A 24,297-nucleotide genomic window follows, 5' to 3' on the forward strand; every position below is an offset into this window, starting at 1 on the left:
AGGTTAGTTGAGGTAATTTGTACATGTAGGTAGGGGTAAAGTGACTATGCATAGATAATAAACAGCAAATAGTAATGCAAATAGTCTGGGTAGCCATTTGATTTGTGGTTCAGCAGTCTTATGGCTTGGGTTGTAAACTGCCTGTTATTCAGGCCCAGAAGCTAGAATATGCATATATTGGTAGATTTGGATAGAAAACACTCTATAGTTTCCAAAACTGTTAAAATAATGTATGTGAGTATAACAGAACTGATATGGCAGGCGAAAACCTGAGGAAAATCCATCCAGGAAGTGCCATTATTTTGAAATGGGTGTTTTTCCATTGAAAGCCTATCCACCATATAAAGGGATATGACCCAGATTGCATTCCCTATGGCTTCCACTAGATTTGAACAGTCTTTAGACATTGTTTCAGGCTTTTATTCTGAAAAATGAGGGAGAATGACCACTTTGAATGAGTGGACAATGGAAAGTCCCAGAGCTGTTTGTTGCACACGACCTAGAGCGCTCCTTTAGTTGTTTTTCCTTTATATTGACGACGCTATTGTCCGGTTGAAATATTATTGATTATTTAGACAAAAAACAACCTGACGATTGATTATAAACATCGTTTGACCTGTTTCTACGAACTTTACTGGTACTATTTGGATTTTTCGTCTGCCTGTTGTGACCGCCTTTGAGCCAATGGATTACTGAACAAAACGCGCCAACAAAATGGAGGTTTTTGGACATAAAGCGGGACTTTATCAAACAAAACAAACATTTATTTTGTAACATGGAGTCTTGTCTGTGAAACCATATGAAGATCATCAAAGGTAAGTGATTCATTTTATTGCTATTTCTGACTTTCGTGACTCATCTACTTGGCTGGAAACTGTTTATATGGTTTTGTGTGCTGGGCGCTGTCCTCAGATAATCGCATGGTTTGCTTTCGCCGTAAAGCCTTTTTGAAATCTGACACAGCGCCTGGATTAACAAGAAGTTAAGCTTTATTTTGAAGTATTACCCTTGTGATTTTATGAAAGTTAAATATTTATAATACTGTAATTTGAATTTGGCGCTCTGCAATTTCACCGGATGTTGTCGAGGTGTCCCACTAGCCTTTCCCAAACAGGTTTTAAGAATACATTTTCTTTACCACAAATTAACTTTTAAAAGGCACACCTGTTAATTTCAATGCATTCTCATGAGAGAATGCCAAGAGTGTGCAGAGCTGTCATCAAGGCAAAGAGTGTTTTTTTGAAGAATCTAAAATATCAAATATATTTAAATTTGTTTAACACTTTTTTGCTTACTACCTGATTCCATATGTGTTATTTCGTAGTTTTGATGTCTTCACTATTATTCTACAATTTAGAAAATAGTAAAAAATAAATAATAATAAACAAACTTTTGACTGGTACTGTATATCATGCATATCCCGTATATACGACTAATACAACGTCCCTATCATCTACTTGTAAAAAGCTCATTAGAAATCGTCAAAACATTTGCTAAATATTGTTGGTGTTTTGAAATGGGTTCCTACGGTTTTGCTGCAAGCAAGCCTGCCTCTCTGTCGGACAAATCCCAAACAACATAGCTGGATCAGGTCATGAGCTGTTCTCCCACAGAAAGTGTCAGTAAGCAATGTGATGCCTCCATGCGGATGGCTTGGATCGCTCTCAATATGGCTTCTACCCATCAGTCCAGAGAGTGGATGGGGGAGGGGATGTTTGATGCCCATAGTTGGAGCTCGTCTCTCAGTCCCAGGTACCTCAGCAGTATAGAACCATATTTCTACCTCGCTGCTCTCACCACGACTTCAACCCCACCCCCCACCCCCCTTCTCCTACCACACAAGTTAGAGTCCATTGCCCTTTCACAAGCTGTCAGATTTTCAGGGTCACTGCTTATTTGTCAGATTTGCTTCATCAAATTCTCAGCCTGCCTCAGCCTCACACATGAGGAGAGGGTGGCGATAGAAGGCCGGTTCTGTCTAGTATTGCTGTAGCCTATAGGCTTTAAAAATGAGAACTTCCCCAGAGACAGTTTTATAAAAGAAGGCTGCAGGGTTGTGCAGTTTGGCTCAGCAGCGGTTTACCGTTTCAAAGGAGCATCTCTATTCAGTGGTAGTGTTGTAAGTGCTGCATCATTATCGCTTGTGCCTCCGAAGCACATTGGTGGAGCCGTAAGTCTGACAGCCAATCAATAATTCATATTCTGATTAAAGCTTAAAATAATGTATTTTGACTTAAGTGAAATGTTCCATTTATTCATAAGGCACGGAAATATCAAGTAGTAGTGGAAGTAATGTGTCCCTCTCAAAGAAAGCACAGACATTCGTCTGGAGATCCTTCAATGGTTTTGGGTGGAAACAGTGGTAGGACGAGGCAGTGGTAGGACTGGGTAGTGGTAGGACGAGGCAGTGGTAGGACGAGGCAGTGGTAGGACTGGGTAGTGGTAGGACGAGGCAGTGGCAGGACTGGGTAGTGGTAGGACGAGGCAGTGGCAGGACTGGGTAGTGGTAGGACGAGGCAGTGGTAGGACTGGGTAGTGGTAGGACGAGGCAGGACTGGGTAGTGGTAGGACGAGGCAGTGGTAGGACGAGGCAGTGGCAGGACTGGGTAGTGGTAGGACGAGGCAGTGGTAGGACGAGGTAGTAGCAGGACGAGGCAGTGGCAGGACTGGGTAGTGGTAGGACGAGGCAATGGCAGGACTGGGTAGTGGTAGGACGAGGTAGTGGAAGGACTGGGTAGTGGTAGGACGAGGCAGTGGTAGGACGAGGCAGTGGCAGGACTGGGTAGTGGTAGGACGGGGCAGTGGTAGGACTGGGTAGTGGTAGGACAGGCAGTGGTAGGACGAGGCAGTGGCAGGACTGGGTAGTGGCAGTGGCAGGACTGGGTAATGGTAGGACGAGGTAGTGGTAGGACGAGGCAGTGGCAGGACTGGGTAATGGTAGGACGGGGCAGCCTGTGAAATATGAAGCATGTATTTTGATGTTTTTATTGTTTGTTTCCTTGTCTTATCAATAAATGGAACATTTCACTTATGTCTAAATACATTATTTCTCCATTATGCTCAGTTAAGTGTATTTGGCCAAGCTGAGCTGTTAAATTCAGCTTCCGCTAAATTCATGCCCTCAGGTATTACTGGAGCGCCATACAAATGTCAATCTATTGAGTTGATCTATAATTTCTGAGTTCATCAGTGACAACAAAGCCCAGGCAACACCAGTAGGGCTTCAGTAATCAGTTTGGAGGCGTACCTTTTTCCTCGTGGATGTGTTGGATGGACCACGTGACGGACCAGTACCAGAAAGCGCAGTGACCTACTACAATGGGATCGATAACAACGAAGCTTACCCTAGCAGACTGGCTGGCAAAATATCGCTCAGGCCAAAGGACACGACACTGACCTGGGGTAATACCACTGGCCACATACTGAGACGCTCCATTACGCAATGGATGTCAACAGACCATGAAAGGCTTCTATTGCTCAAGGTCTGAATATCAATGTATGGTTACGTATTATGGAAGGAGATGCTTTCTACTTTCTGCAAGCAAGTTTGTAGCGTTGATGTGACAGTGGACTTAGACTATTTGTCTTTAGGGTAAATGGATGCTTGTTTGAGTTGGTACAGTAACGCAACAAAATCTAGGGCGTGGACATTGTCCAGAACCACTGAGACGAGATATACTGTAGCTGACATATTTTAAACTCACAAATACTCACAGTCCCGATTATATGTCTGATATGATATGTCAAACCCCTGATAGAGAGATTGGTATGGGAATTAGGTCAGGGTGTCCACTCAACGCCCTCCACCCAAGCTCCGTGTGATGGGGACAAGCCCCATCAGGTGTCTGGCCTTAGCATAGCGTCCAATCCTCTCCAATCCTCTCCTACTCTGCTCTCTGCTGACCCCTCAGACAACAAAAGACCTGACCCGACCCCATTTACCCAGTCATGTCAAGACATCGCCTTAGCGGTCAGAGGTTGTTGCAGGTCACAGTACGGGTCGTCGTAAAGGTCCTATTCCCATGACATCATCAGTATTCCAGACTTTTCTTTCATTCTCCCATTTCCTCTCTGTTCGTTGGGTTCTTTTAAATTCTGCCGTTATTTCTTCTCTGTTCGTTGGGTTCGGTCATTGAATCAATGACACACTGACTCAATGGATTGATTGAGTAGACAGCTCTCTGAAGCTGAAACGTCATGGTTTTTGCTTGGAAATAATACAGTTCTGTGTCTCTTCTGTAGAAATGTGTAGAACATGGCATGGCCCATTGTATATAAGACTAGTAAGTATAGTGTTATAGCTTAACAGTAAACCTTATGAGGTTATCAGACCAGAAGTCAGGCCAATTTCTAAGTCCCCCCGCTTTGTCCTGACCTGTTCATCTATAGCTGTCCTGACCTGTTCATCTATAGCTGTCCTGACCTGTTCATCTGTAGCTGTCCTGACCTGTTCAACTATAGCTGTCCTGACCTGTTCATCTGTAGCTGTCCTGACCTGTTCATCTGTAGCTGTCCTGACCTGTTCATCTATAGCTGTCCTGACCTGTTCATCTGTACCTGTCCTGACCTGTTCATCTATAGCTGTCCTGACCTGTTCATCTGAAGCTGTCCTGGCCTGTTCAACTATAGCTGTCCTGACCTGTTCATCTGTAGCTGTCCTGCCCTTTCGATTATAGCTGTCCTGATCTGTTCGATTATAGCTGTCCTGATCTGTTCAATTATAGCTGTCCTGACCTGTTCATCTGTAGCTGTCCTGACCTGTTCAACTATAGCTGTCCTGACCTGTTCAACTATAGCTGTCCTGATCTGTTCAATTATAGCTGTCCTGACCTGTTCATCTGTAGCTGTCCTGACCTGTTCAATTATAGCTGTCCTGACCTGTTCATCTGTAGCTGTCCTGACCTGTTCATCTGTAGCTGTCCTGACCTGTTCAATTATAGCTGTCCTGACCTGTTCATCTGTAGCTGTCCTGACCTGTTCAACTATAGCTGTCCTGACCTGTTCAACTATAGCTGTCCTGACCTGTTCAATTATAGCTGTCCTGACCTGTTCAATTATAGCTTTCCTGACCTGTTCATCTGTAGCTGTCCTGACCTGTTCAACTATAGCTGTCCTGACCTGTTCAATTATAGCTGTCCTGACCTGTTCATCTGTAGCTGTCCTGACCTGTTTATCTGTAGCTGTCCTGACCTGTTCAACTATAGCTGTCCTGACCTGTTCAATTATAGCTGTCCTGACCTGTTCAATTATAGCTGTCTGACCTGTTCAATTATAGCTGTCCTGACCTGTTCGATTATAGCTGTCCTGATCTGTTCAATTATAGCTGTCCTGACCTCTTCATCTGTAGCTGTCCTGACCTGTTCAATTATAGCTGTCCTGACCTGTTCAATTATAGCTGTCCTGACCTGTTCATCTGTAGCTGTCCTGACCTGTTCAATTATAGCTGTCCTGACCTGTTCAATTATAGCTGTCCTGACCTGTTCATCTGTAGCTGTCCTGACCTGTTCAATTATAGCTGTCCTGACCTGTTCATCTGTAGCTGTCCTGACCTGTTCAACTATAGCTGTCCTGAACTGTTCAACTATAGCTGTCCTGACCTGTTCAACTATAGCTGTCCTGACCTTTTCAATTATAGCTGTCCTGACCTGTTCATCTGTAGCTGTCCTGACCTGTTCAACTATAGCTGTCCTGACCTGTTCAACTATAGCTGTCCTGACCTGTTCAACTATAGCTGTCCTGACCTGTTCAACTATAGCTGTCCTGACCTGTTAACCTATAGCTGTCCTGACCTGTTCATCTGTAGCTGTCCTGACCTGTTTATCTGTAGCTGTCCTGACCTGTTCATCTATAGCTGTCCTGACCTGTTCATCATTACCTGTCCTGACCTGTTCAATTATAGCTGTCCTGACCTGTTAATCTGTAGCTGTCCTGACCTGTTCAATTATAGCTGTCCTGACCTGTTCAATTATAGCTGTCCTGACCTGTTCAACTATAGCTGTCCTGACCTGTTCAACTATAGCTGTCCTGACCTGTTCAACTGTAGCTGTCCTGACCTGTTTATCTGTAGCTGTCCTGACCTGTTCATCTATAGCTGTCCTGACCTGTTCATCATTACCTGTCCTGACCTGTTCAACTATAGCTGTCCTGACCTGTTCATCTGTAGCTGTCCTGACCTGTTCATCTGTAGCTGTCCTTACCTGTTCATCTGTAGCTGTCCTGACCTGTTCAACTATAGCTGTCCTGACCTTTTCAATTATGGCTGTCCTGACCTTTTCAATTATAGCTGTCCTGACCTGTTCAACTATAGCTGTCCTGACCTGTTCAACTATAGCTGTCCTGACCTGTTCAACTATAGCTGTCCTGACCTGTTCAATTATAGCTGTCCTGACCTGTTCGATTATAGCTGTCCTGATCTTTTCAATTATAGCTGTCCTGACCTGTTCATCGGTAGCTGTCCTGACCTGTTCAACTATAGCAGTCCTGATCTGTTCAATTATAGCTGTCCTGACCTGTTCATCTGTAGCTGTCCTGACCTGTTCAATTATAGCTGTCCTGACCTGTTCATCTGTAGCTGTCCTGACCTGTTCAACTATAGCTGTCCTGACCTGTTCAACTATAGCTGTCCTGACCTGTTCGATTATAGCTGTCCTGATCTGTTCAATTATAGCTGTCCTGACCTGTTCATCTGTAGCTGTCCTGACCTGTTCAATTATAGCTGTCCTGACCTGTTCATCTGTAGCTGTCCTGACCTGTTCAACTATAGCTGTCCTGACCTGTTCAACTATAGCTGTCCTGACCTGTTCAATTATAGCTGTCCTGACCTGTTCATCTGTAGCTGTCCTGACCTGTTCAACTATAGCTGTCCTGACCTGTTCAACTATAGCTGTCCTGACCTGTTCAACTATAGCTGTCCTGACCTGTTCAATTATAGCTGTCCTGACCTGTTCATCTGTAGCTGTCCTGACCTGTTCAACTATAGCTGTCCTGACCTGTTCAACTATAGCTGTCCTGACCTGTTCGATTATAGCTGTCCTGATCTGTTCAATTATAGCTGTCCTGACCTGTTCATCTGTAGCTGTCCTTACCTGTTCAATTATAGCTGTCCTGACCTGTTCATCTGTAGCTGTCCTGACCTGTTCAACTATGGCTGTCCTGACCTGTTCAACTATAGCTGTCCTGACCTGTTCAATTATAGATGTCCTGACCTGTTCATCTGTAGCTGTCCTGACCTGTTCATCTGTAGCTGTCCTGACCTGTTCAACTATAGCTGTCCTGACCTGTTCGATTATAGCTGTCCTGATCTGTTCAATTATAGCTGTCCTGACCTGTTCATCTGTAGCTGTCCTGACCTGTTCAATTATAGCTGTCCTGACCTGTTCATCTGTAGCTGTCCTGACCTGTTCAACTATAGCTGTCCTGACCTGTTCAACTATAGCTGTCCTGACCTGTTCAATTATAGCTGTCCTGACCTGTTCATCTGTAGCTGTCCTGACCTGTTCATCTGTAGCTGTCCTGACCTGTTCAATTATAGCTGTCCTGACCTGTTCAACTATAGCTGTCCTGACCTGTTCAATTATAGCTGTCCTGACCTGTTCATCTGTAGCTGTCCTGACCTGTTCATCTGTAGCTGTCCTGACCTGTTCATCTGTAGCTGTCCTGACCTGTTCAACTATAGCTGTCCTGACCTGTTCAACTATAGCTGTCCTGACCTGTTCAACTATAGCTGTCCTGACCTGTTCAACTATAGCTGTCCTGACCTGTTCAACTATAGCTGTCCTGACCTGTTCAACTATAGCTGTCCTGACCTGTTCAACTATAGCTGTCCTGACCTGTTCAACTATAGCTGTCCTGACCTGTTCAACTATAGCTGTCCTGACCTGTTCAACTATAGCTGTCCTGACCTGTTCAACTATAGCTGTCCTGACCTGTTCATCTGTAGCTGTCCTGACCTGTTCATCTGTAGCTGTCCTGACCTGTTCATCTGTAGCTGTCCTGACCTGTTCATCTGTAGCTGTCCTGACCTGTTCATCTGTAGCTGTCCTGACCTGTTCAACTATAGCTGTCCTGACCTGTTCGATTATAGCTGTCCTGATCTGTTCAATTATAGCTGTCCTGACCTGTTCATCTGTAGCTGTCCTGACCTGTTCAATTATAGCTGTCCTGACCTGTTCATCTGTAGCTGTCCTGACCTGTTCAACTATAGCTGTCCTGACCTGTTCAACTATAGCTGTCCTGACCTGTTCAATTATAGCTGTCCTGACCTGTTCATCTGTAGCTGTCCTGACCTGTTCATCTGTAGCTGTCCTGACCTGTTCAATTATAGCTGTCCTGACCTGTTCAACTATAGCTGTCCTGACCTGTTCAATTATAGCTGTCCTGACCTGTTCATCTGTAGCTGTCCTGACCTGTTCATCTGTAGCTGTCCTGACCTGTTCATCTGTAGCTGTCCTGACCTGTTCATCTGTAGCTGTCCTGACCTGTTCATCTGTAGCTGTCCTGACCTGTTCATCTGTAGCTGTCCTGACCTGTTCATCTATAGCTGTCCTGACCTGTTCATCTATAGCTGTCCTGACCTGTTCATCTATAGCTGTCCTGACCTGTTCAACTGTAGCTGTCCTGACCTGTTCATCTGTACCTGTCCTGACCTGTTCATCTGTAGCTGTACTTTAAATGAAAAGGAAACGCCGCATAATAATTGCTCCGATGCAATTATGTATTTTCCAATGTTTCGACAGCAAGTTGTCTTCATCAGGGTTTCAATACACTGCAGGTCACCAGTATAGGTTTTGATAGGTGTTTATAGTCATGGCCGGCTATGGCCTGATATCATTGGTCAATATACAGATAATATAGAGAAAAAAATGCACGAATGGATATTCAATGATCACAGATGGCCTACAATTTCATCATAAATAGCCTAGTATACACATTGATTTAGAAAAGATAGCAGAAATGGTTTCAGATTAAACTCAACATTCAGACTATAGGAAGCGAAGGTCTTTAAATTAAACATCCATGCGGTATCTTGTTTTAACAATAAATTGTCAAGGTCACCCCCTGTCCTAGGGAGGGTGACGTGTTTGATGCCGATATAGCGAAGCGGCGAAATAAGGTGGATCACTTCTAAAAAAGTGGGCAGCATCTGGGTATGTCAAGTTTTTACACCTAAAGGTGCTACGGTGCTCAGAGATTCTGACTTTTAGTTTTACCTTACTGTAGCCGCAACCACACACCCAGCAGTCTTCAATGTACTCAGTGTCTCAGCTCTCTCCATAAGCTCTCTGCATGGTTCTTCAGTTTAATGTGACCGTGGAGTTGAGACAAGTGTTTGGCGAGCTATTGCAATGGATCATATTGCGCTTAATGCTTGTTCTGCCCCTCCAGATCGGTTCTGGAACCACTAAGCTGCTGGAGCCAATGAGGATAGAAGAACCGAGAGAGAGTGTGGGTGAGGGGAAGTGGCAAGGAGGAGGAGTGGGAAGAAGGGAGAGAGGGATTAGCTTGGCGAGCAGTGAAGTGCAAAGGAGTTGTCACCTCATTTCACTCTGATGCAGCGTTAATGCGAATCTGTCTCTCTCTGTGTGTTGCTTCTCCTGCAATGCTGTTTTCTCTCTCTCTCTCTCTCTCTCTCTCTCTCTCTCTCTCTCTCTCGTGTGTGTGTTTTCTCTGAATTCTGCTACAGTATTCACAATAAATTAGGTGTCAGTGTGTTTGTTGAATATCATTGCGTGTTGAAGATGTTTCAATTTGCATTTAATTTCACTCCCCACTGTTGGACGACTTAGAATTTTCCAAAGACTTTTGTTGTGTGCTGCTACTGAAAGACTACTTTTAGAACAGTTACAGATCAGTGATTGAATATGTTTGTAACACCACATAAAGGGAAAGGGGGATACCTAGTCATGCAACTGAATGCATTCAACTGAAATGAGCCTTGAGGTGACAGACCACGTAGGGGCATACCATGAGTCTTGAGGTGACAGACCACATGACTTCCGGCGCCGACAGAGATGGCCGCCTCGCTTCGCGTTCCTAGGAAACTATGCAGTTTTTTGTTTTTTTACGTGTTATTTCTTACATTAGTACCCCAGGTCATCTTAGGTTTCATTACATACAGTCGAGAAGAACTACTGAATATAAGATCAGCATCAACTCACCATCAGTACGACCAAGAATATGTTTTTCGCGACGCGGATCCTGTGTTCTGCCTTACAAACAGGACAAAGGAGTGGATCCTATGCAGCGACCCAAAAAAACGACTCCGAAAGAGAGGGAAACGAGGCGGTCTACTGGTCAGACTCCGGAGACGGGCACAGCGCGCACCACTCCCTAGCATTCTTCTTGCCAATGTCCAGTCTCTTGACAACAAGGTTGATGAAATCCGAGCAAGGGTAGCATTCCAGAGGGACATCAGAGACTGTAACGTTCTTTGCTTCACGGAAACGTGGCTTACTGGAGAGACGCAATCCGAAGCGGTGCAGCCAACAGGTTTCTCCACGCATCGCGCAGACAGGAAAAAACATCTTTCTGGTAAAAAGAGGGGCGGGGGCGTATGCCTTATGACTAACGTGACATGGTGCGATGAAAGAAACATACAGGAACTCAAATCCTTCTGTTCACCTGATTTAGAATTCCTCACAATCAAATGTAGACCGCATTATCTACCAAGAGAATTCTCTTCGATCATAATCACAGCCGTATATATCCCCCCCCAAGCAGACACATCGATGGCTCTGAACGAACTTTATTTAACTCTCTGCAAACTGGAAACAATTTATCCGGAGGCTGCATTCATTGTAGCTGGGGATTTTAACAAGGCTAATCTGAAAACAAGACTCCCCAAATTTTATCAGCATATCGATTGCGCAACCAGGGGAGGAAAGACCTTGGACCATTGTTACTCTAACTTCCGCGACGCATATAAGGCCCTGCCCCGCCCCCCTTTCGGAAAAGCTGACCACGACTCCATTTTGTTGATCCCTGCCTACAGACAGAAACTAAAACAAGAGGCTCCCACGCTGAGGTCTGTCCAACGCTGGTCCGACCAAGCTGACTCCACACTCCAAGACTGCTTCCATCACGTGGACTGGGAGATGTTTCGTATTGCGTCAGATAACAACATTGACGAATACGCTGATTCGGTGTGCGAGTTCATTAGAACGTGCGTTGAAGATGTCGTTCCCATAGCAACGATTAAAACATTCCCTAACCAGAAACCGTGGATTGATGGCAGCATTCGTGTGAAACTGAAAGCGCGAACCACTGCTTTTAATCAGGGCAAGGTGTCTGGTAACATGACCGAATACAAACAGTGCAGCTATTCCCTCCGCAAGGCTATCAAACAAGCTAAGCGCCAGTACAGAGACAAAGTAGAATCTCAATTCAACGGCTCAGACACAAGAGGCATGTGGCAGGGTCTACAGTCAATCACGGACTACAGGAAGAAACCCAGCCCAGTCACGGACCAGGATGTCTTGCTCCCAGGCAGACTAAATAACTTTTTTGCCCGCTTTGAGGACAATACAGTGCCACTGACACGGCCTGAAACGAAAACATGCGGTCTCTCCTTCACTGCAGCCGAGGTGAGTAAGACATTTAAACGTGTTAACCCTCGCAAGGCTGCAGGCCCAGATGGCATCCCCAGCCGCGCCCTCAGAGCATGCGCAGACCAGCTGGCCGGTGTGTTTACGGACATATTCAATCAATCCCTATACCAGTCTGCTGTTCCCACATGCTTCAAGAGGGCCACCATTGTTCCTGTTCCCAAGAAAGCTAAGGTAACTGAGCTAAATGACTACCGCCCCGTAGCACTCACATCCGTCATCATGAAGTGCTTTGAGAGACTAGTCAAGGACCATATCACCTCCACCCTACCTGACACCCTAGACCCACTCCAATTTGCTTACCGCCCAAATAGGTCCACAGACGATGCAATCTCAACCACACTGCACACTGCCCTAACCCATCTGGACAAGAGGAATACCTATGTGAGAATGCTGTTCATCGACTACAGCTCGGCATTCAACACCATAGTACCCTCCAAGCTCGTCATCAAGCTCGAGACCCTGGGTCTCGACCCCGCCCTGTGCAACTGGGTACTGGACTTCCTGACGGGCCGCCCCCAGGTGGTGAGGGTAGGCAACAACATCTCCTCCCCGCTGATCCTCAACACTGGGGCCCCACAAGGTTGCGTTCTGAGCCCTCTCCTGTACTCCCTGTTCACCCACGACTGCGTGGCCACGCACGCCTCCAACTCAATCATCAAGTTTGCGGACGACACAACAGTGGTAGGCTTGATTACCAACAACGATGAGACGGCCTACAGGGAGGAGGTGAGGGCCCTCGGAGTGTGGTGTCAGGAAAACAACCTCACACTCAACGTCAACAAAACTAAGGAGATGATTGTGGACTTCAGGAAACAGCAGAGGGAACACCCCCCTATCCACATCGATGGAACAGTAGTGGAGAGGGTAGCAAGTTTTAAGTTCCTCGGCATACACATCACAGACAAACTGAATTGGTCCACTCACACAGACAGCATCGTGAAGAAGGCGCAGCAGCGCCTCTTCAACCTCAGGAGGCTGAAGAAATTCGGCTTGTCACCAAAAGCACTCACAAACTTCTACAGATGCACAATCGAGAGCATCCTGGCGGGCTGTATCACCGCCTGGTATGGCAACTGCACCGCCCTCAACCGTAAGGCTCTCCAGAGGGTAGTGAGGTCTGCACAACGCATCACCGGGGGCAAACTACCTGCCCTCCAGGACACCTACACCACCCGATGTCACAGGAAGGCCATAAAGATCATCAAGGACATCAACCACCCGAGCCACTGCCTGTTCACCCCGCTATCATCCAGAAGGCGAGGTCAGTACAGGTGCATCAAAGCTGGGACCGAGAGACTGAAAAACAGCTTCTATCTCAAGGCCATCAGACTGTTAAACAGCCACCACTAACACTGAGTGGCTGCTGCCAACACACTGACACTGACTCAACTCCAGCCACTTTAATAATGGGAATTGATGGGAAATGATGTAAATATATCACTAGCCACTTTAAACAATGCTACCTTATATAAATGTTACTTACCCTACATTATTCATCTCATACGCATACGTATATACTGTACTCTATATCATCGACGGTATCCTTATGTAATACATGTATCACTAGCCACTTTATACTATACTATGCCACTTTGTTTACATACTCATCTCATTTGTACATACTGTACCCGATACCATCTACTGTATCTTGCCTATGCTGCTCTGTACCATCACTCATTCATATATCCTTATGTACATATTCTTTATCCCCTTACACTGTGTACAAGACAGTAGTTTGGAATTGTTAGTTAGATTACTTGTTATTACTGCATTGTCGGAACTAGAAGCACAAGCATTTCGCTACACTCGCATTAACATCTGCTAACCATGTGTATGTGACAAATAAAATTTGATTTGATTTGATTTGATTTGATTTGATTTGAACGTAGGGGCATACCATGAGTCTTGAGGTGACAGACCACGTAGGGGCATACCATGAGTCTTGAGGTGACAGACCACGTAGGGGCATATCATGAGTCTTGAGGTGACAGACCACGTAGGGGCATACCATGAGTCTTGAGGTGACAGACCACGTAGGGGCATACCATGAGTCTTGAGGTGACAGACCACGTAGAGGCATACCATGAGTTTTGAGGTGAAAGACCACAAACATATGGGTGAAACATCACACTGTGAAGAATAGGCGATAAGCTCCATGCATCCTGTTATAGGAGGTCCCATCTCGCAGAACAGAGTCTGTTTAGAACGCTGAGCATGATGACCTCAAACATTCTTATTTTAGACCATAACCTTGCTGACGTGTTGGTTCCCAAGCCATTATGACGTAACCAGGTTAGGCAAAGATAAAAGGCCTGGATGTGGATCGGAATTTTTAAGATGCTATTTGATGAAACTTTAATGAGCTGCAATCCTGTCCTGCATACAGTGCACTGAACATAAAGCTTTCTGACATTCACAGCAGTGCTTTGTAAACATTATTACAAGACTAAAGCGTCTGTCTCTCTATCCCTCCCTCCCCTCTTTCCTCTCCTCTCTCTCTCTCTCTCTCGCCTCTCTCTCCCTCCCGCTTCTTTCCTCTTCTCTTTTTCTCTCTCTGTGTCTCTCTGTCTGCAGTTGCCCTGAAGAACTGTACTTGCAGCGGTGGCAGCGCTGACAACAGCAAAGCCACAGGATTGGAGGACAGTTGGCTGCCTGAAGGAGAACTGTTGCTGCAGGTCAGTGCTAAAAGGCATGTGGAATCTTCTAAAAGATAAAAACAACTGTCTTTGCTTTTGGTAATTAATTACAAGGCTTAATATCCAGTGATGAAGTGTTGGATATACCCCATAACTCACTGGCCTCACTTTGTCTTAAATCCAAAAATGTAACAGCTTGTTTGTATCTCCGGTTATCAATTCCCATAATACATCGTAATACTCCCATCATTTTGAAATACATTATCATTTCATTTAGTTTACGATTCTATCACAATTTCTAGGGAGCTATTTTCATTTTGTTTCTCTGTATGTGTGATTGAGTGGAGAGTGATCTAGTTGGCTGCCAGATCTCTTTTGGATAAGCCAGAGTCATTGATTTTCCAGTCCAGTTCCCCTGTTGTATGTGCAGCACAGTGGAATTCCAGAGCAGAACAGAGGAAACAGTCTGCCAGACATCCCTGCCCTATGAGCGAAGTTTCATTATTATGATAAACCTACATCTCTCCAATGTGTTAGTAATGAAGCATGAAAGCTCATTCCGGGGAGGAGGAAATATTTTATTCAGATTGAGATAACAGCCACGGGACATTTTAAAAGACAGGGAGGCGGGACGAAAAGGCGAGGTTAGGGGAAGAAGCGGAGAAGTGGAGCGGTGAAGATTTCTCTCTTTGTGGTTCAACATCAGACACTTAGTAGTGAATTGTAGAGGAGCTGTGAGGTCATCCATTATTTACATTAGGAGAGGAGGGGGAAAATAGAGTTTTCACCTCTCACTGTCATTGTTGAAAATAGACTCAGACCACCTCTTATTCTCAAAGTAGTCCCACAGAAGCCTGACACCCTCCACCATGTGGGAAAGTAGCCTGACACCCTCCGCCATGTGGGAAAGTAGCCTGACACCCTCCACCATGTGGGAAAGTAGCCTGACACCCTCCACCATGTGGGAAAGTAGCCTGACACCCTCCACCACGTGGGAAAGTAGCCTGACACCCTCCACCACGTGGGAAAGTAGCCTGACACCCTCCACCATGTGGGAAAGTAGCCTGACACCCTCCGCCATGTGGGAAAGTAGCCTGACACCCTCCACCACGTGGGAAAGTAGCCTGACACCCTCCACCATGTGGGAAAGTAACCTGACACCCTCCACCATGTGGGAAAGTAGCCTGACACCCTCCACCATGTGGGAAAGTAGCCTGACACCCTCCACAATGTGGGAAAGTAGCCTGACACCATCCACCATGTGGGAAAGTAGCCTGACACCCTCCACCATGTGGGAAAGTAGCCTGACACCCTCCACAATGTGGGAAAGTAGCCTGACACCCTCCACCATGTGGGAAAGTAGCCTGACACCCTCCACCATGTGGGAAAGTAGCCTGACACCCTCCACTATGTGGGAAAGTAGCTTGACACCCTCCACCATGTGGGAAAGTAGCCTGACACCCTCCACCATGTGGGAAAGTAGCCTGACACCCTCCGCCATGTGGGAAAGTAGCCTGACACCCTCCACAATGTGGGAAAGTAGCCTGACACCATCCACCATGTGGGAAAGTAGCCTGACACCCTCCACAATATGGGAAAGTAGCCTGACACCCTCCATCATGTGGGAAAGTAGCCTGACACCCTCCACCATGTGGGAAAGTAGCCTGACACCCTCCACCATGTGGGAAAGTAGCTTGACACCCTCCACCATGTGGGAAAGTAGCCTGACACCCTCCACCATGTGGGAAAGTAGCCTGACACCCTCCGCCATGTGGGAAAGTAGCCTGACACCCTCCACAATGTGGGAAAGTAGCCTGACACCATCCACCATGTGGGAAAGTAGCCTGACACCCTCCACCATGTGGGAAAGTAGCCTGACACCCTCCACAATGTGGGAAAGTAGCCTGACACCCTCCACCATGTGGGAAAGTAGCCTGACACCCTCCACCATGTGGGAAAGTAGCCTGACACCCTCCACCATGTGGGAAAGTAGCTTGACACCCTCCACCATGTGGGAAAGTAGCCTGACACCCTCCACAGTGCGGGAAAGTAGCCTGACACCCTCCACAGTGCGGGAAAGTAGCCTGACATCCTCCACAGTGCGGGAAAGTAGTTCTGCAGAATGCAGACAGATCCTGTAAGTGTTGGTACTGTACCAGCATGCAAAAATGCAAAGCGATTGGGATTCTGGTGTCTTTTCTGTTCAACCAGGAAGTCTATAACCTAGTTTGCACACATTGTGGTTCTATGATTTCAAGAGTTCAACTGTGTTCATATGGGATCTGCCACTAGGGGCTTGTTACATTTATTTCACTTCAACAATGTGTAGTTGCTGAATGCCTGGTACATTAGACCCTGTAAGTTGGCTATTTACTTACAAGATGGTGTACAAACCATCCAAGCAGACATGATAGTGTTTATGTTTCACTGGACTGCTTACACACAGAGAGGATGTGCTGTAGATAATTGGGGTGAATCATTGATTATTAGTAAAAGGGCAACATGACATGCCTTAGTCATGGTTCAGCCCCTGGGAAGACTGAGGCTACTTTCTGTGGATGCACCCATTGCAGTGTGTGTGTGTGTGTGTGTGTGTGTGTGTGTGTGTGTGTGTGTGTGTGTGTGTGTGTGTGTGTGTGTGTGTTAACAAATCATGTGATGGATGAACATGCTAATGTCTGTTTTGTTTGAGTACGGTAGACATGGTTGTATGCCTGTTTGTGCATTTTTTTACAAAATGTTCCTGTGTACGAGGGAGTGGGAGTGTGTTTAGTGGGGTGGAAACATGGGACCAGCTGTTCCTGTTTGGGATAAAACAAATGAGTGACTAATCCATCTATCTTTTATTCCTGACATTATTTGTTTATCTCTCCAGTTCAGAACAAACCCTTCTTGCATGTAGCACACTGACAACCCCTCATCCACTCCAGGGTGCAGAGTCCACCAATATCCCTGTAGGACACCTCACAACCACTACCGTCACATGTTGCTTAAGTAATCAAAAAATGTCTCGTTAAGCTAAATTCAGTAAATACAAAACATATCTAAGTCTGTTTGAGATGCATGTTGGAACAGAACCCAGAGATATGAAAATACTCAGGAAGAACCAGACAAGGCACCAGGATAAAGGGACTAAGGGGGCAGTTGAAATCGGTTCTTGCATTGGAATTGTATTGAATTCTGCTTATTTCACAATAAACATAAAGTTCAAATGCCCAGACTCTGAGACCATTGGTTAAGTGTTTTTTAAGTGACAGGATAGAGTGAAATCTGTAGCAGCACAATGGACTGCGGCCTACACACCACACGCCGTTTTGGTAATGAATATAGGCTACAGGATAGATAGGCACTTTGTAATATGTGAATTACCCTATGTGAATACAGCCGTACACACAGCTGTCTTACCAAAATAATGCAAACTAAATGCTGAAAGTAATAGCCTAGTTATTCATGCATCGAAACAAACATACTGAGTAGCAGTTTGGCTTAGAATACTGACACAACTGTGATGCAAACGAATGAATGAGAACAGAATAAAGCAGCGGTACTAAGTAGTAGGCCTAGTAAATAACATATCAGATTTAAGACATGACACAATCTACATTTAGGCTCGTTACATTAACAGTAAACAAAAGGTGAAAGGAGATCCAGATAACCAGAACATAGCCTACAGTGAGATGCAGCCTGCTACAGTGAGATGCAGCCTGCTACAGTGAGATGCAGCCTACAGTCTACTACAGTGAGATGCAGCCTAGAGTCTACTACAGTGAGATGCAGCCTACAGTCTACTACAGTGAGATGCAGTCTACTACAGTGAGATGCAGCCTACAGTCTACTACAGTGAGATGCAGCCTGCTACAGTGAGATGCAGCCTGCTACAGTGAGATGCAGCCTGCTACAGTGAGATGCAGCCTACAGTCTACTACAGTGAGATGCAGCCTACAGTCTACTACAGTGAGATGCAGCCTACAGTCTACTACAGTGAGATGCAGCCTACAGTCTACTACAGTGAGATGCAGCCTACTACAGTGAGATGCAGCCTACAGTCTACTACAGTGAGATGCAGCCTACAGCCTGCAACAGTGAGATGCAGCCTACTACAGTGAGATGCAGCCTACAGTCTACTACAGTGAGATGCAGCCTACAGTCTACTACAGTGAGATGCAGCCTACAGCCTACTACAGTGAGATGCAGCCTACTGCAGTGAGATGCAGCCTACAGTCTACTACAGTGAGATGCAGCCTACAGTCTACTACAGTGAGATGCAGCCTACAGCCTACTACAGTGAGATGCAGCCTACTACAGTGAGATGCAGCCTACAGTCTACTACAGTGAGATGCAGCCTGCAACAGTGAGATGCAGCCTACTACAGTGAGATGCAGCCTACAGTCTACTACAATGAGATGCAGTCTACTACAGTGGGATGCAGCCTACAGTCTACTACAGTGAGATGCAGCCTACAGTCTACTACAGTGAGATGCAGCCTACAGTCTACTACAGTGAGATGCAGCCTACTGCAGTGAGATGCAGCATACAGCCTACTACAGTGAGATGCAGCCTACAGTCTACTACAGTGAGATGCAGCCTACAGTCTACTACAGTGAGATGCAGACTACTGCAGTGAGATGCAGCCTACTGCAGTGAGATGCAGCCTACTGCAGTGAGATGCAGCCTACAGTCTACTACAGTGAGATGCAGCCTACAGTCTACTACAGTGAGATGCAGTCTACTGCAGTGAGATGCAGCCTACTGCAGTGAGATGCAGGCTACTGCAGTGAGATGCAGCCTACTGCAGTGAGATGCAGCCTACTACAGTGAGATGCAGCCTACAGTCTACTACAGTGAGATGCAGCCTACAGTCTACTACAGTGAGATGCAGCCTACTGCAGTGAGATGCAGCCTACTGCAGTGAGATGCAGCCTACAGTCTACTACAGTGAGATGCAGCCTACTGCAGTGAGATGCAGCCTACTGCAGTGAGATGCAGCGTACTGCAGTGAGATGCAGCCTACAGTCTACTACAGTGAGATGCAGCCTACTGCAGTGAGATGCAGCCTACTGCAGTGAGATGCAGCGTACTGCAGTGAGATGCAGCCTACAGTCTACTACAGTGAGATGCAGCCTACTGCAGTGAGATGCAGCCTAGTACAGTGAGATCCAGCCTAGTACAGTGAGATGCAGCCTACCGCAGTGAGATGCAGCCTACAGCCTACTGCAGTGAGATGCAGCCTACTACAGTGAGATGCAGCCTACAGTTTACTACAGTGAGATGCAGCCTGCAACAGTGAGATGCAGCCTACAGTCTACTACAATAAGATGCAGTCTACTACAGTGAGATGCAGCCTACAGTCTACTACAGTGAGATGCAGCCTACAGTCTACTGCAGTGAGATGCAGCCTACTACAGTGAGATGCAGCCTACAGTCTACTACAGTGAGATGCAGCCTACAGTCTACTACAGTGAGATGCAGCCTACAGTCTACTACAGTGAGATGCAGCCTACTGCAGTGAGATGCAGCCTACTGCAGTGAGATGCAGCCTACAGTCTACTACAGTGAGATGCAGCCTACAGTCTACTACAGTGAGATGCAGCCTACTGCAGTGAGATGCAGCATACAACCTACTGCAGTGAGATGCAGCCTAGTACAGTGAGATCCAGCCTAGTACAGTGAGATGCAGCCTACTGCAGTGAGATGCAGCCTACAGCCTACTGCAGTGAGATGCAGCCTACTACAGTGAGATGCAGCCTACAGTCTACTGCAGTGAGATGCAGCCTACTACAGTGAAATGCAGTCTACTACAGTGAGATGCAGCCTACAGTCTACTACAGTGAGATGCAGCTTAAAGTCTACTACAGTGAGATGCAGCCTACAGCCTACTACAGTGAGATGCAGCCTACTACAGTGAGATGCAGCCTACAGTCTACTACAGTGAGATGCAGCCTGCAACAGTGAGATGCAGCCTACTACAGTGAGATGCAGCCTACAGTCTACTACAATGAGATGCAGTCTACTACAGTGGGATGCAGCCTACAGTCTACTACAGTGAGATGCAGCCTACAGTCTACTACAGTGAGATGCAGCCTACTGCAGTGAGATGCAGCATACAGCCTACTGCAGTGAGATGCAGTCTACTACAGAGAGATGCAGTCTACTACAGTGAGATGCAGCCTACTACAGTGAGATGCAGCCTACTACAGTGAGATGCAGCCTACTACAGTGAGATGCAGTCTACTACACTGAGATGCAGCCTACAGTCTACTACAGTGAGATGCAGCCTACAGTCTACTACAGTGAGATGCAGCCTACTGCAGTGAGATGCAGCCTACTGCAGTGAGATGCAGCCTACTGCAGTGAGATGCAGCCTACAGTCTACTACAGTGAGATGCAGCCTAAAGTCTACTACAGTGAGATGCAGCCTACTGCAGTGAGATGCAGCCTACTGCAGTGAGATGCAGCCTACTGCAGTGAGATGCAGCCTACTACAGTGAGGTGCAGCCTACAGTCTACTACAGTGAGATGCAGCCTACAGTCTACTACAGTGAGATGCAGCCTACAGTCTACTACAATGAGATGCAGCCTACTGCAGTGAGATGCAGTCGACTGCAGTGAGATGCAGCCTACAGTCTACTACAGTGAGATGCAGCCTACAGTCTACTACAGTGAGATGCAGCCTACTGCAGTGAGATGCAGCCTACTGCAGTGAGATGCAGCCTACTGCAGTGAGATGCAGCGTACTGCAGTGAGATGCAGCCTACAGTCTACTACAGTGAGATGCAGCCTACTGCAGTGAGATGCAGCCTACAGTCTACTGCAGTGAGATGCAGCCTACAGTCTACTACAGTGAGATGCAGCCTACAGTCTACTACAGTGAGATGCAGCCTACAGTCTACTACAGTGAGATGCGGCCTACAGCCTGCAACAGTGAGATGCAGCCTACTACAGTGAGATGCAGCCTACTGCAGTGAGATGCAGCATACAGCCTACTGCAGTGAGATGCAGCCTAGTACAGTGAGATCAAGCCTAGTACAGTGAGATGCAGCCTACTGCAGTGAGATGCAGCCTACAGCAGTGAGATGCAGCCTACTACAGTGAGATGCAGCCTACAGTCTACTACAGTGAGATGCAGCCTGCAACAGTGAGATGCAGCCTGCAACAGTGAGATGCAGCCTACAGTCTACTACAATAAGATGCAGTCTACTACAGTGAGATGCAGCCTACAGTCTACTACAGTGAGATGCAGCCTACAGTCTACTGCAGTGAGATGCAGCCTACTACAGTGAGATGCAGCCTACAGTCTACTACGGTGAGATGCAGCCTACAGTCTACTACAGTGAGATGCAGCCTACAGTCTACTACAGTGAGATGCAGCCTACTGCAGTGAGATGCAGCCTACTGCAGTGAGATGCAGCCTACAGTCTACTACAGTGAGATGCAGCCTACAGTCTACTACAGTGAGATGCAGCCTACTGCAGTGAGATGCAGCATACAACCTACTGCAGTGAGATGCAGCCTAGTACAGTGAGATCCAGCCTAGTACAGTGAGATGCAGCCTACTGCAGTGAGATGCAGCCTACAGCCTACTGCAGTGAGATATAGCCTACTACAGTTAGATGCAGCCTACAGTCTACTGCAGTGAGATGCAGCCTACTACAGTGAAATGCAGTCTACTACAGTGAGATGCAGCCTACAGTCTACTACAGTGAGATGCAGCTTACAGTCTACTACAGTGAGATGCAGCTTACAGTCTACTACAGTGAGATACAGCCTAGAGTCTACTACAGTGAGATGCAGCCTGCTACAGTGAGATGCAGCCTACAGCCTACTACAGTGAGATGCAGCCTACTACAGTGAGATGCAGCCTACAGTTGAATGCAGTGAGATACAGCCTACTACAGTGAGATGCAGCCTACAGTCTACTACAGTGAGATGCAGCCTACAGTCTACTACAGTGAGATGCAGCCTACAGCCTGCTACAGTGAGATGCAGCCTACTACAGTGAGATGTAGCCTACAGCCTGCTACAGTGAGATGCAGTCTACTACAGTGAGATGCAGCCTACTGCAGTGAGATGCAGCATACAGCTTACTGCAGTGAGATGCAGCCTACTGCAGCGAGATGCAGCCTTCTACAGTGAGATGCAGCCTTCTACAGTGAGATGCAGCCTACTACAGAGAGATGCAGTCTACTACAGTGAGATGCAGCCTACTAGAGTGAGATGCAGCCTACTACAGTGAGATGCAGCCTACTACAGTGAGATGCAGTCTACTACACTGAGATGCAGCCTACAGTCTACTACAGTGAGACACAGCCTACAGCCTACTACAGTGAGATGCAGCCTACTACAGTGAGATGCAGCCTGCTACAGTGAGATGCAGCCTACTACAGTGAGATGCAGTTTACTACACTGAGATGCAGCCTACAGTCTACTACAGTGAGATGCAGTCTACTACAGTGAGATGCAGCCTACAGTCTACTACAGTGAGATGCAGCCTACTACAGTGAGATGCAGCCTACTACAGTGCGATGCAGTCTACTACAGTGAGATGCAGCCTACTACAGTGAGATGCAGCCTACTACAGTGAGATGCAGTCTACTACACTGAGACGCAGCCTACAGTCTACAACAGTGAGATGCAGCCTACAGTCTACTACAGTGAGATGCAGCCTACAGTCTACTACAGTGAGATGCAGCCTACAGTCTACTACAGTGAGATGCAGCCTACTACAATGAGATGCAGTCTCCTACAGTGAGATGCAGCCTACAGCCTACTACAGTGAGATGCAGTCTACTACAGTGAGATGCAGCCTACAGTCTACTACAGTGAGATGCAGCCTACAGTCTACTACAGTGAGATATAGCCTACTGCAGTGAGATGCAGCCTACAGCCTACTACCCTGAGATACAGCCTCCTACAGTGAGATACAGCCATGCACAGCTGTCTTGCCAAACAAAAAGGCCTATAAGCCCACTTTCAACCTGGAGAACCATGCCGCTCATGAGTATGGGACAATACATTTCTGTGCATCACATTTTACTCGTAGTCAATTAAGCAATGCCAGCCTACTATTACGTCCAGTTCCATTTACAACCACAAAAAACCCATTTACAACCACAAAAACCCCATTTACAACCACAAAAACCCATTTACAACCACAAAAACCCCATTTACAACCACAAAAAACAAATTTACAACCACAAAAACCCAATTTACAACCACAAAAACCCATTTACAACCACAAAAACCCATTTACAACCACAAAAACCCCATTTACAACCACAAAAACCCCATTTACAACCACAAAAACCCCATTTACAACCACAAAAACCCCATATACAACCACAAAAACCCCATTTACAACCACAAAAAAACCATTTACAACCACAAAAACCCCTAGGCTACCAAGAAAACCCCTAGGCTACCACAAAAACCCCTAGGCTACCAAGAAAATCATAGTAGAATGGATCTATTTCTATGATGAAACATACTGATATGTAGCTATACCCAGGGGCTTCATTTGGGTTCTTGCATTGGAATTATATTGAATTCTGCAGTAACTGAGTATTCCAGCTACTCTCTTCCTATGAACCAGTTGCTATTTAATGAATGTTTTTGGACAGAGAACCTGCGGCTAGGTTATGATGATTCTAGGCTAACCTGGGCTGGCTCCTTTGTTCTAAGATCGTTAGGAAGAATCGGGAGGTGGAGCGCGCTGTGGAGCCATTATCCTTGCGGAATGGTGGGTAGACTCTGCCCGCAGAGCTAGCTGCCGCTCGGCAGCATCATGGCATCGGCATGGTGGCGGCTTCGGTGGATTGATGCTGCTGCTCATCTCCTTTTTTTGTTTGGGTACTTTGGCGAAGCCAATTTTTGATATCCATTGTGGCACTGGGAAATTAGCTGGTTTGAGCTAGCTAAATAGGCTAAGGCTAATAACACTAAAGCTTTTTACAGCTAGCTAAGAAGCTAACTAAACTCTGTAATGGTGAGGCAGAGTTGAGGGAAGCAGCTTCAATGGTAAACTTGACCCAGCCCTTTATAAATACATACAAAATAAC

General features: G+C 46.4%; 2 protein-coding genes across 2 annotated transcripts in view; one reads left to right on the top strand and one right to left on the bottom strand.

Annotated features, from left to right (window-relative positions):
• Positions 1 to 24,297, bottom strand: part of LOC139380929 (major histocompatibility complex class I-related gene protein-like) — a 401,721-nt gene that overhangs the window by 343,443 nt on the left and 33,981 nt on the right. The gene's annotated exons all lie outside the window — the stretch shown is intronic.
• The window catches only part of LOC139380927 (aryl hydrocarbon receptor-like), a 54,713-nt gene that overhangs the window by 10,254 nt on the left and 20,162 nt on the right, over positions 1 to 24,297 (top strand). Inside the window, exon 3 of the mRNA XM_071124095.1 lies at positions 14,181 to 14,281. Within this exon, the coding sequence (XP_070980196.1) occupies positions 14,181 to 14,281 (101 nt within the window). The remainder of the gene's footprint in view (positions 1 to 14,180; positions 14,282 to 24,297) is intronic.

This window comes from Oncorhynchus clarkii, chromosome 22 (assembly GCF_045791955.1).
Source record: "Oncorhynchus clarkii lewisi isolate Uvic-CL-2024 chromosome 22, UVic_Ocla_1.0, whole genome shotgun sequence".
In the NCBI taxonomy this organism is placed as follows: domain Eukaryota; kingdom Metazoa; phylum Chordata; class Actinopteri; order Salmoniformes; family Salmonidae; genus Oncorhynchus; species Oncorhynchus clarkii.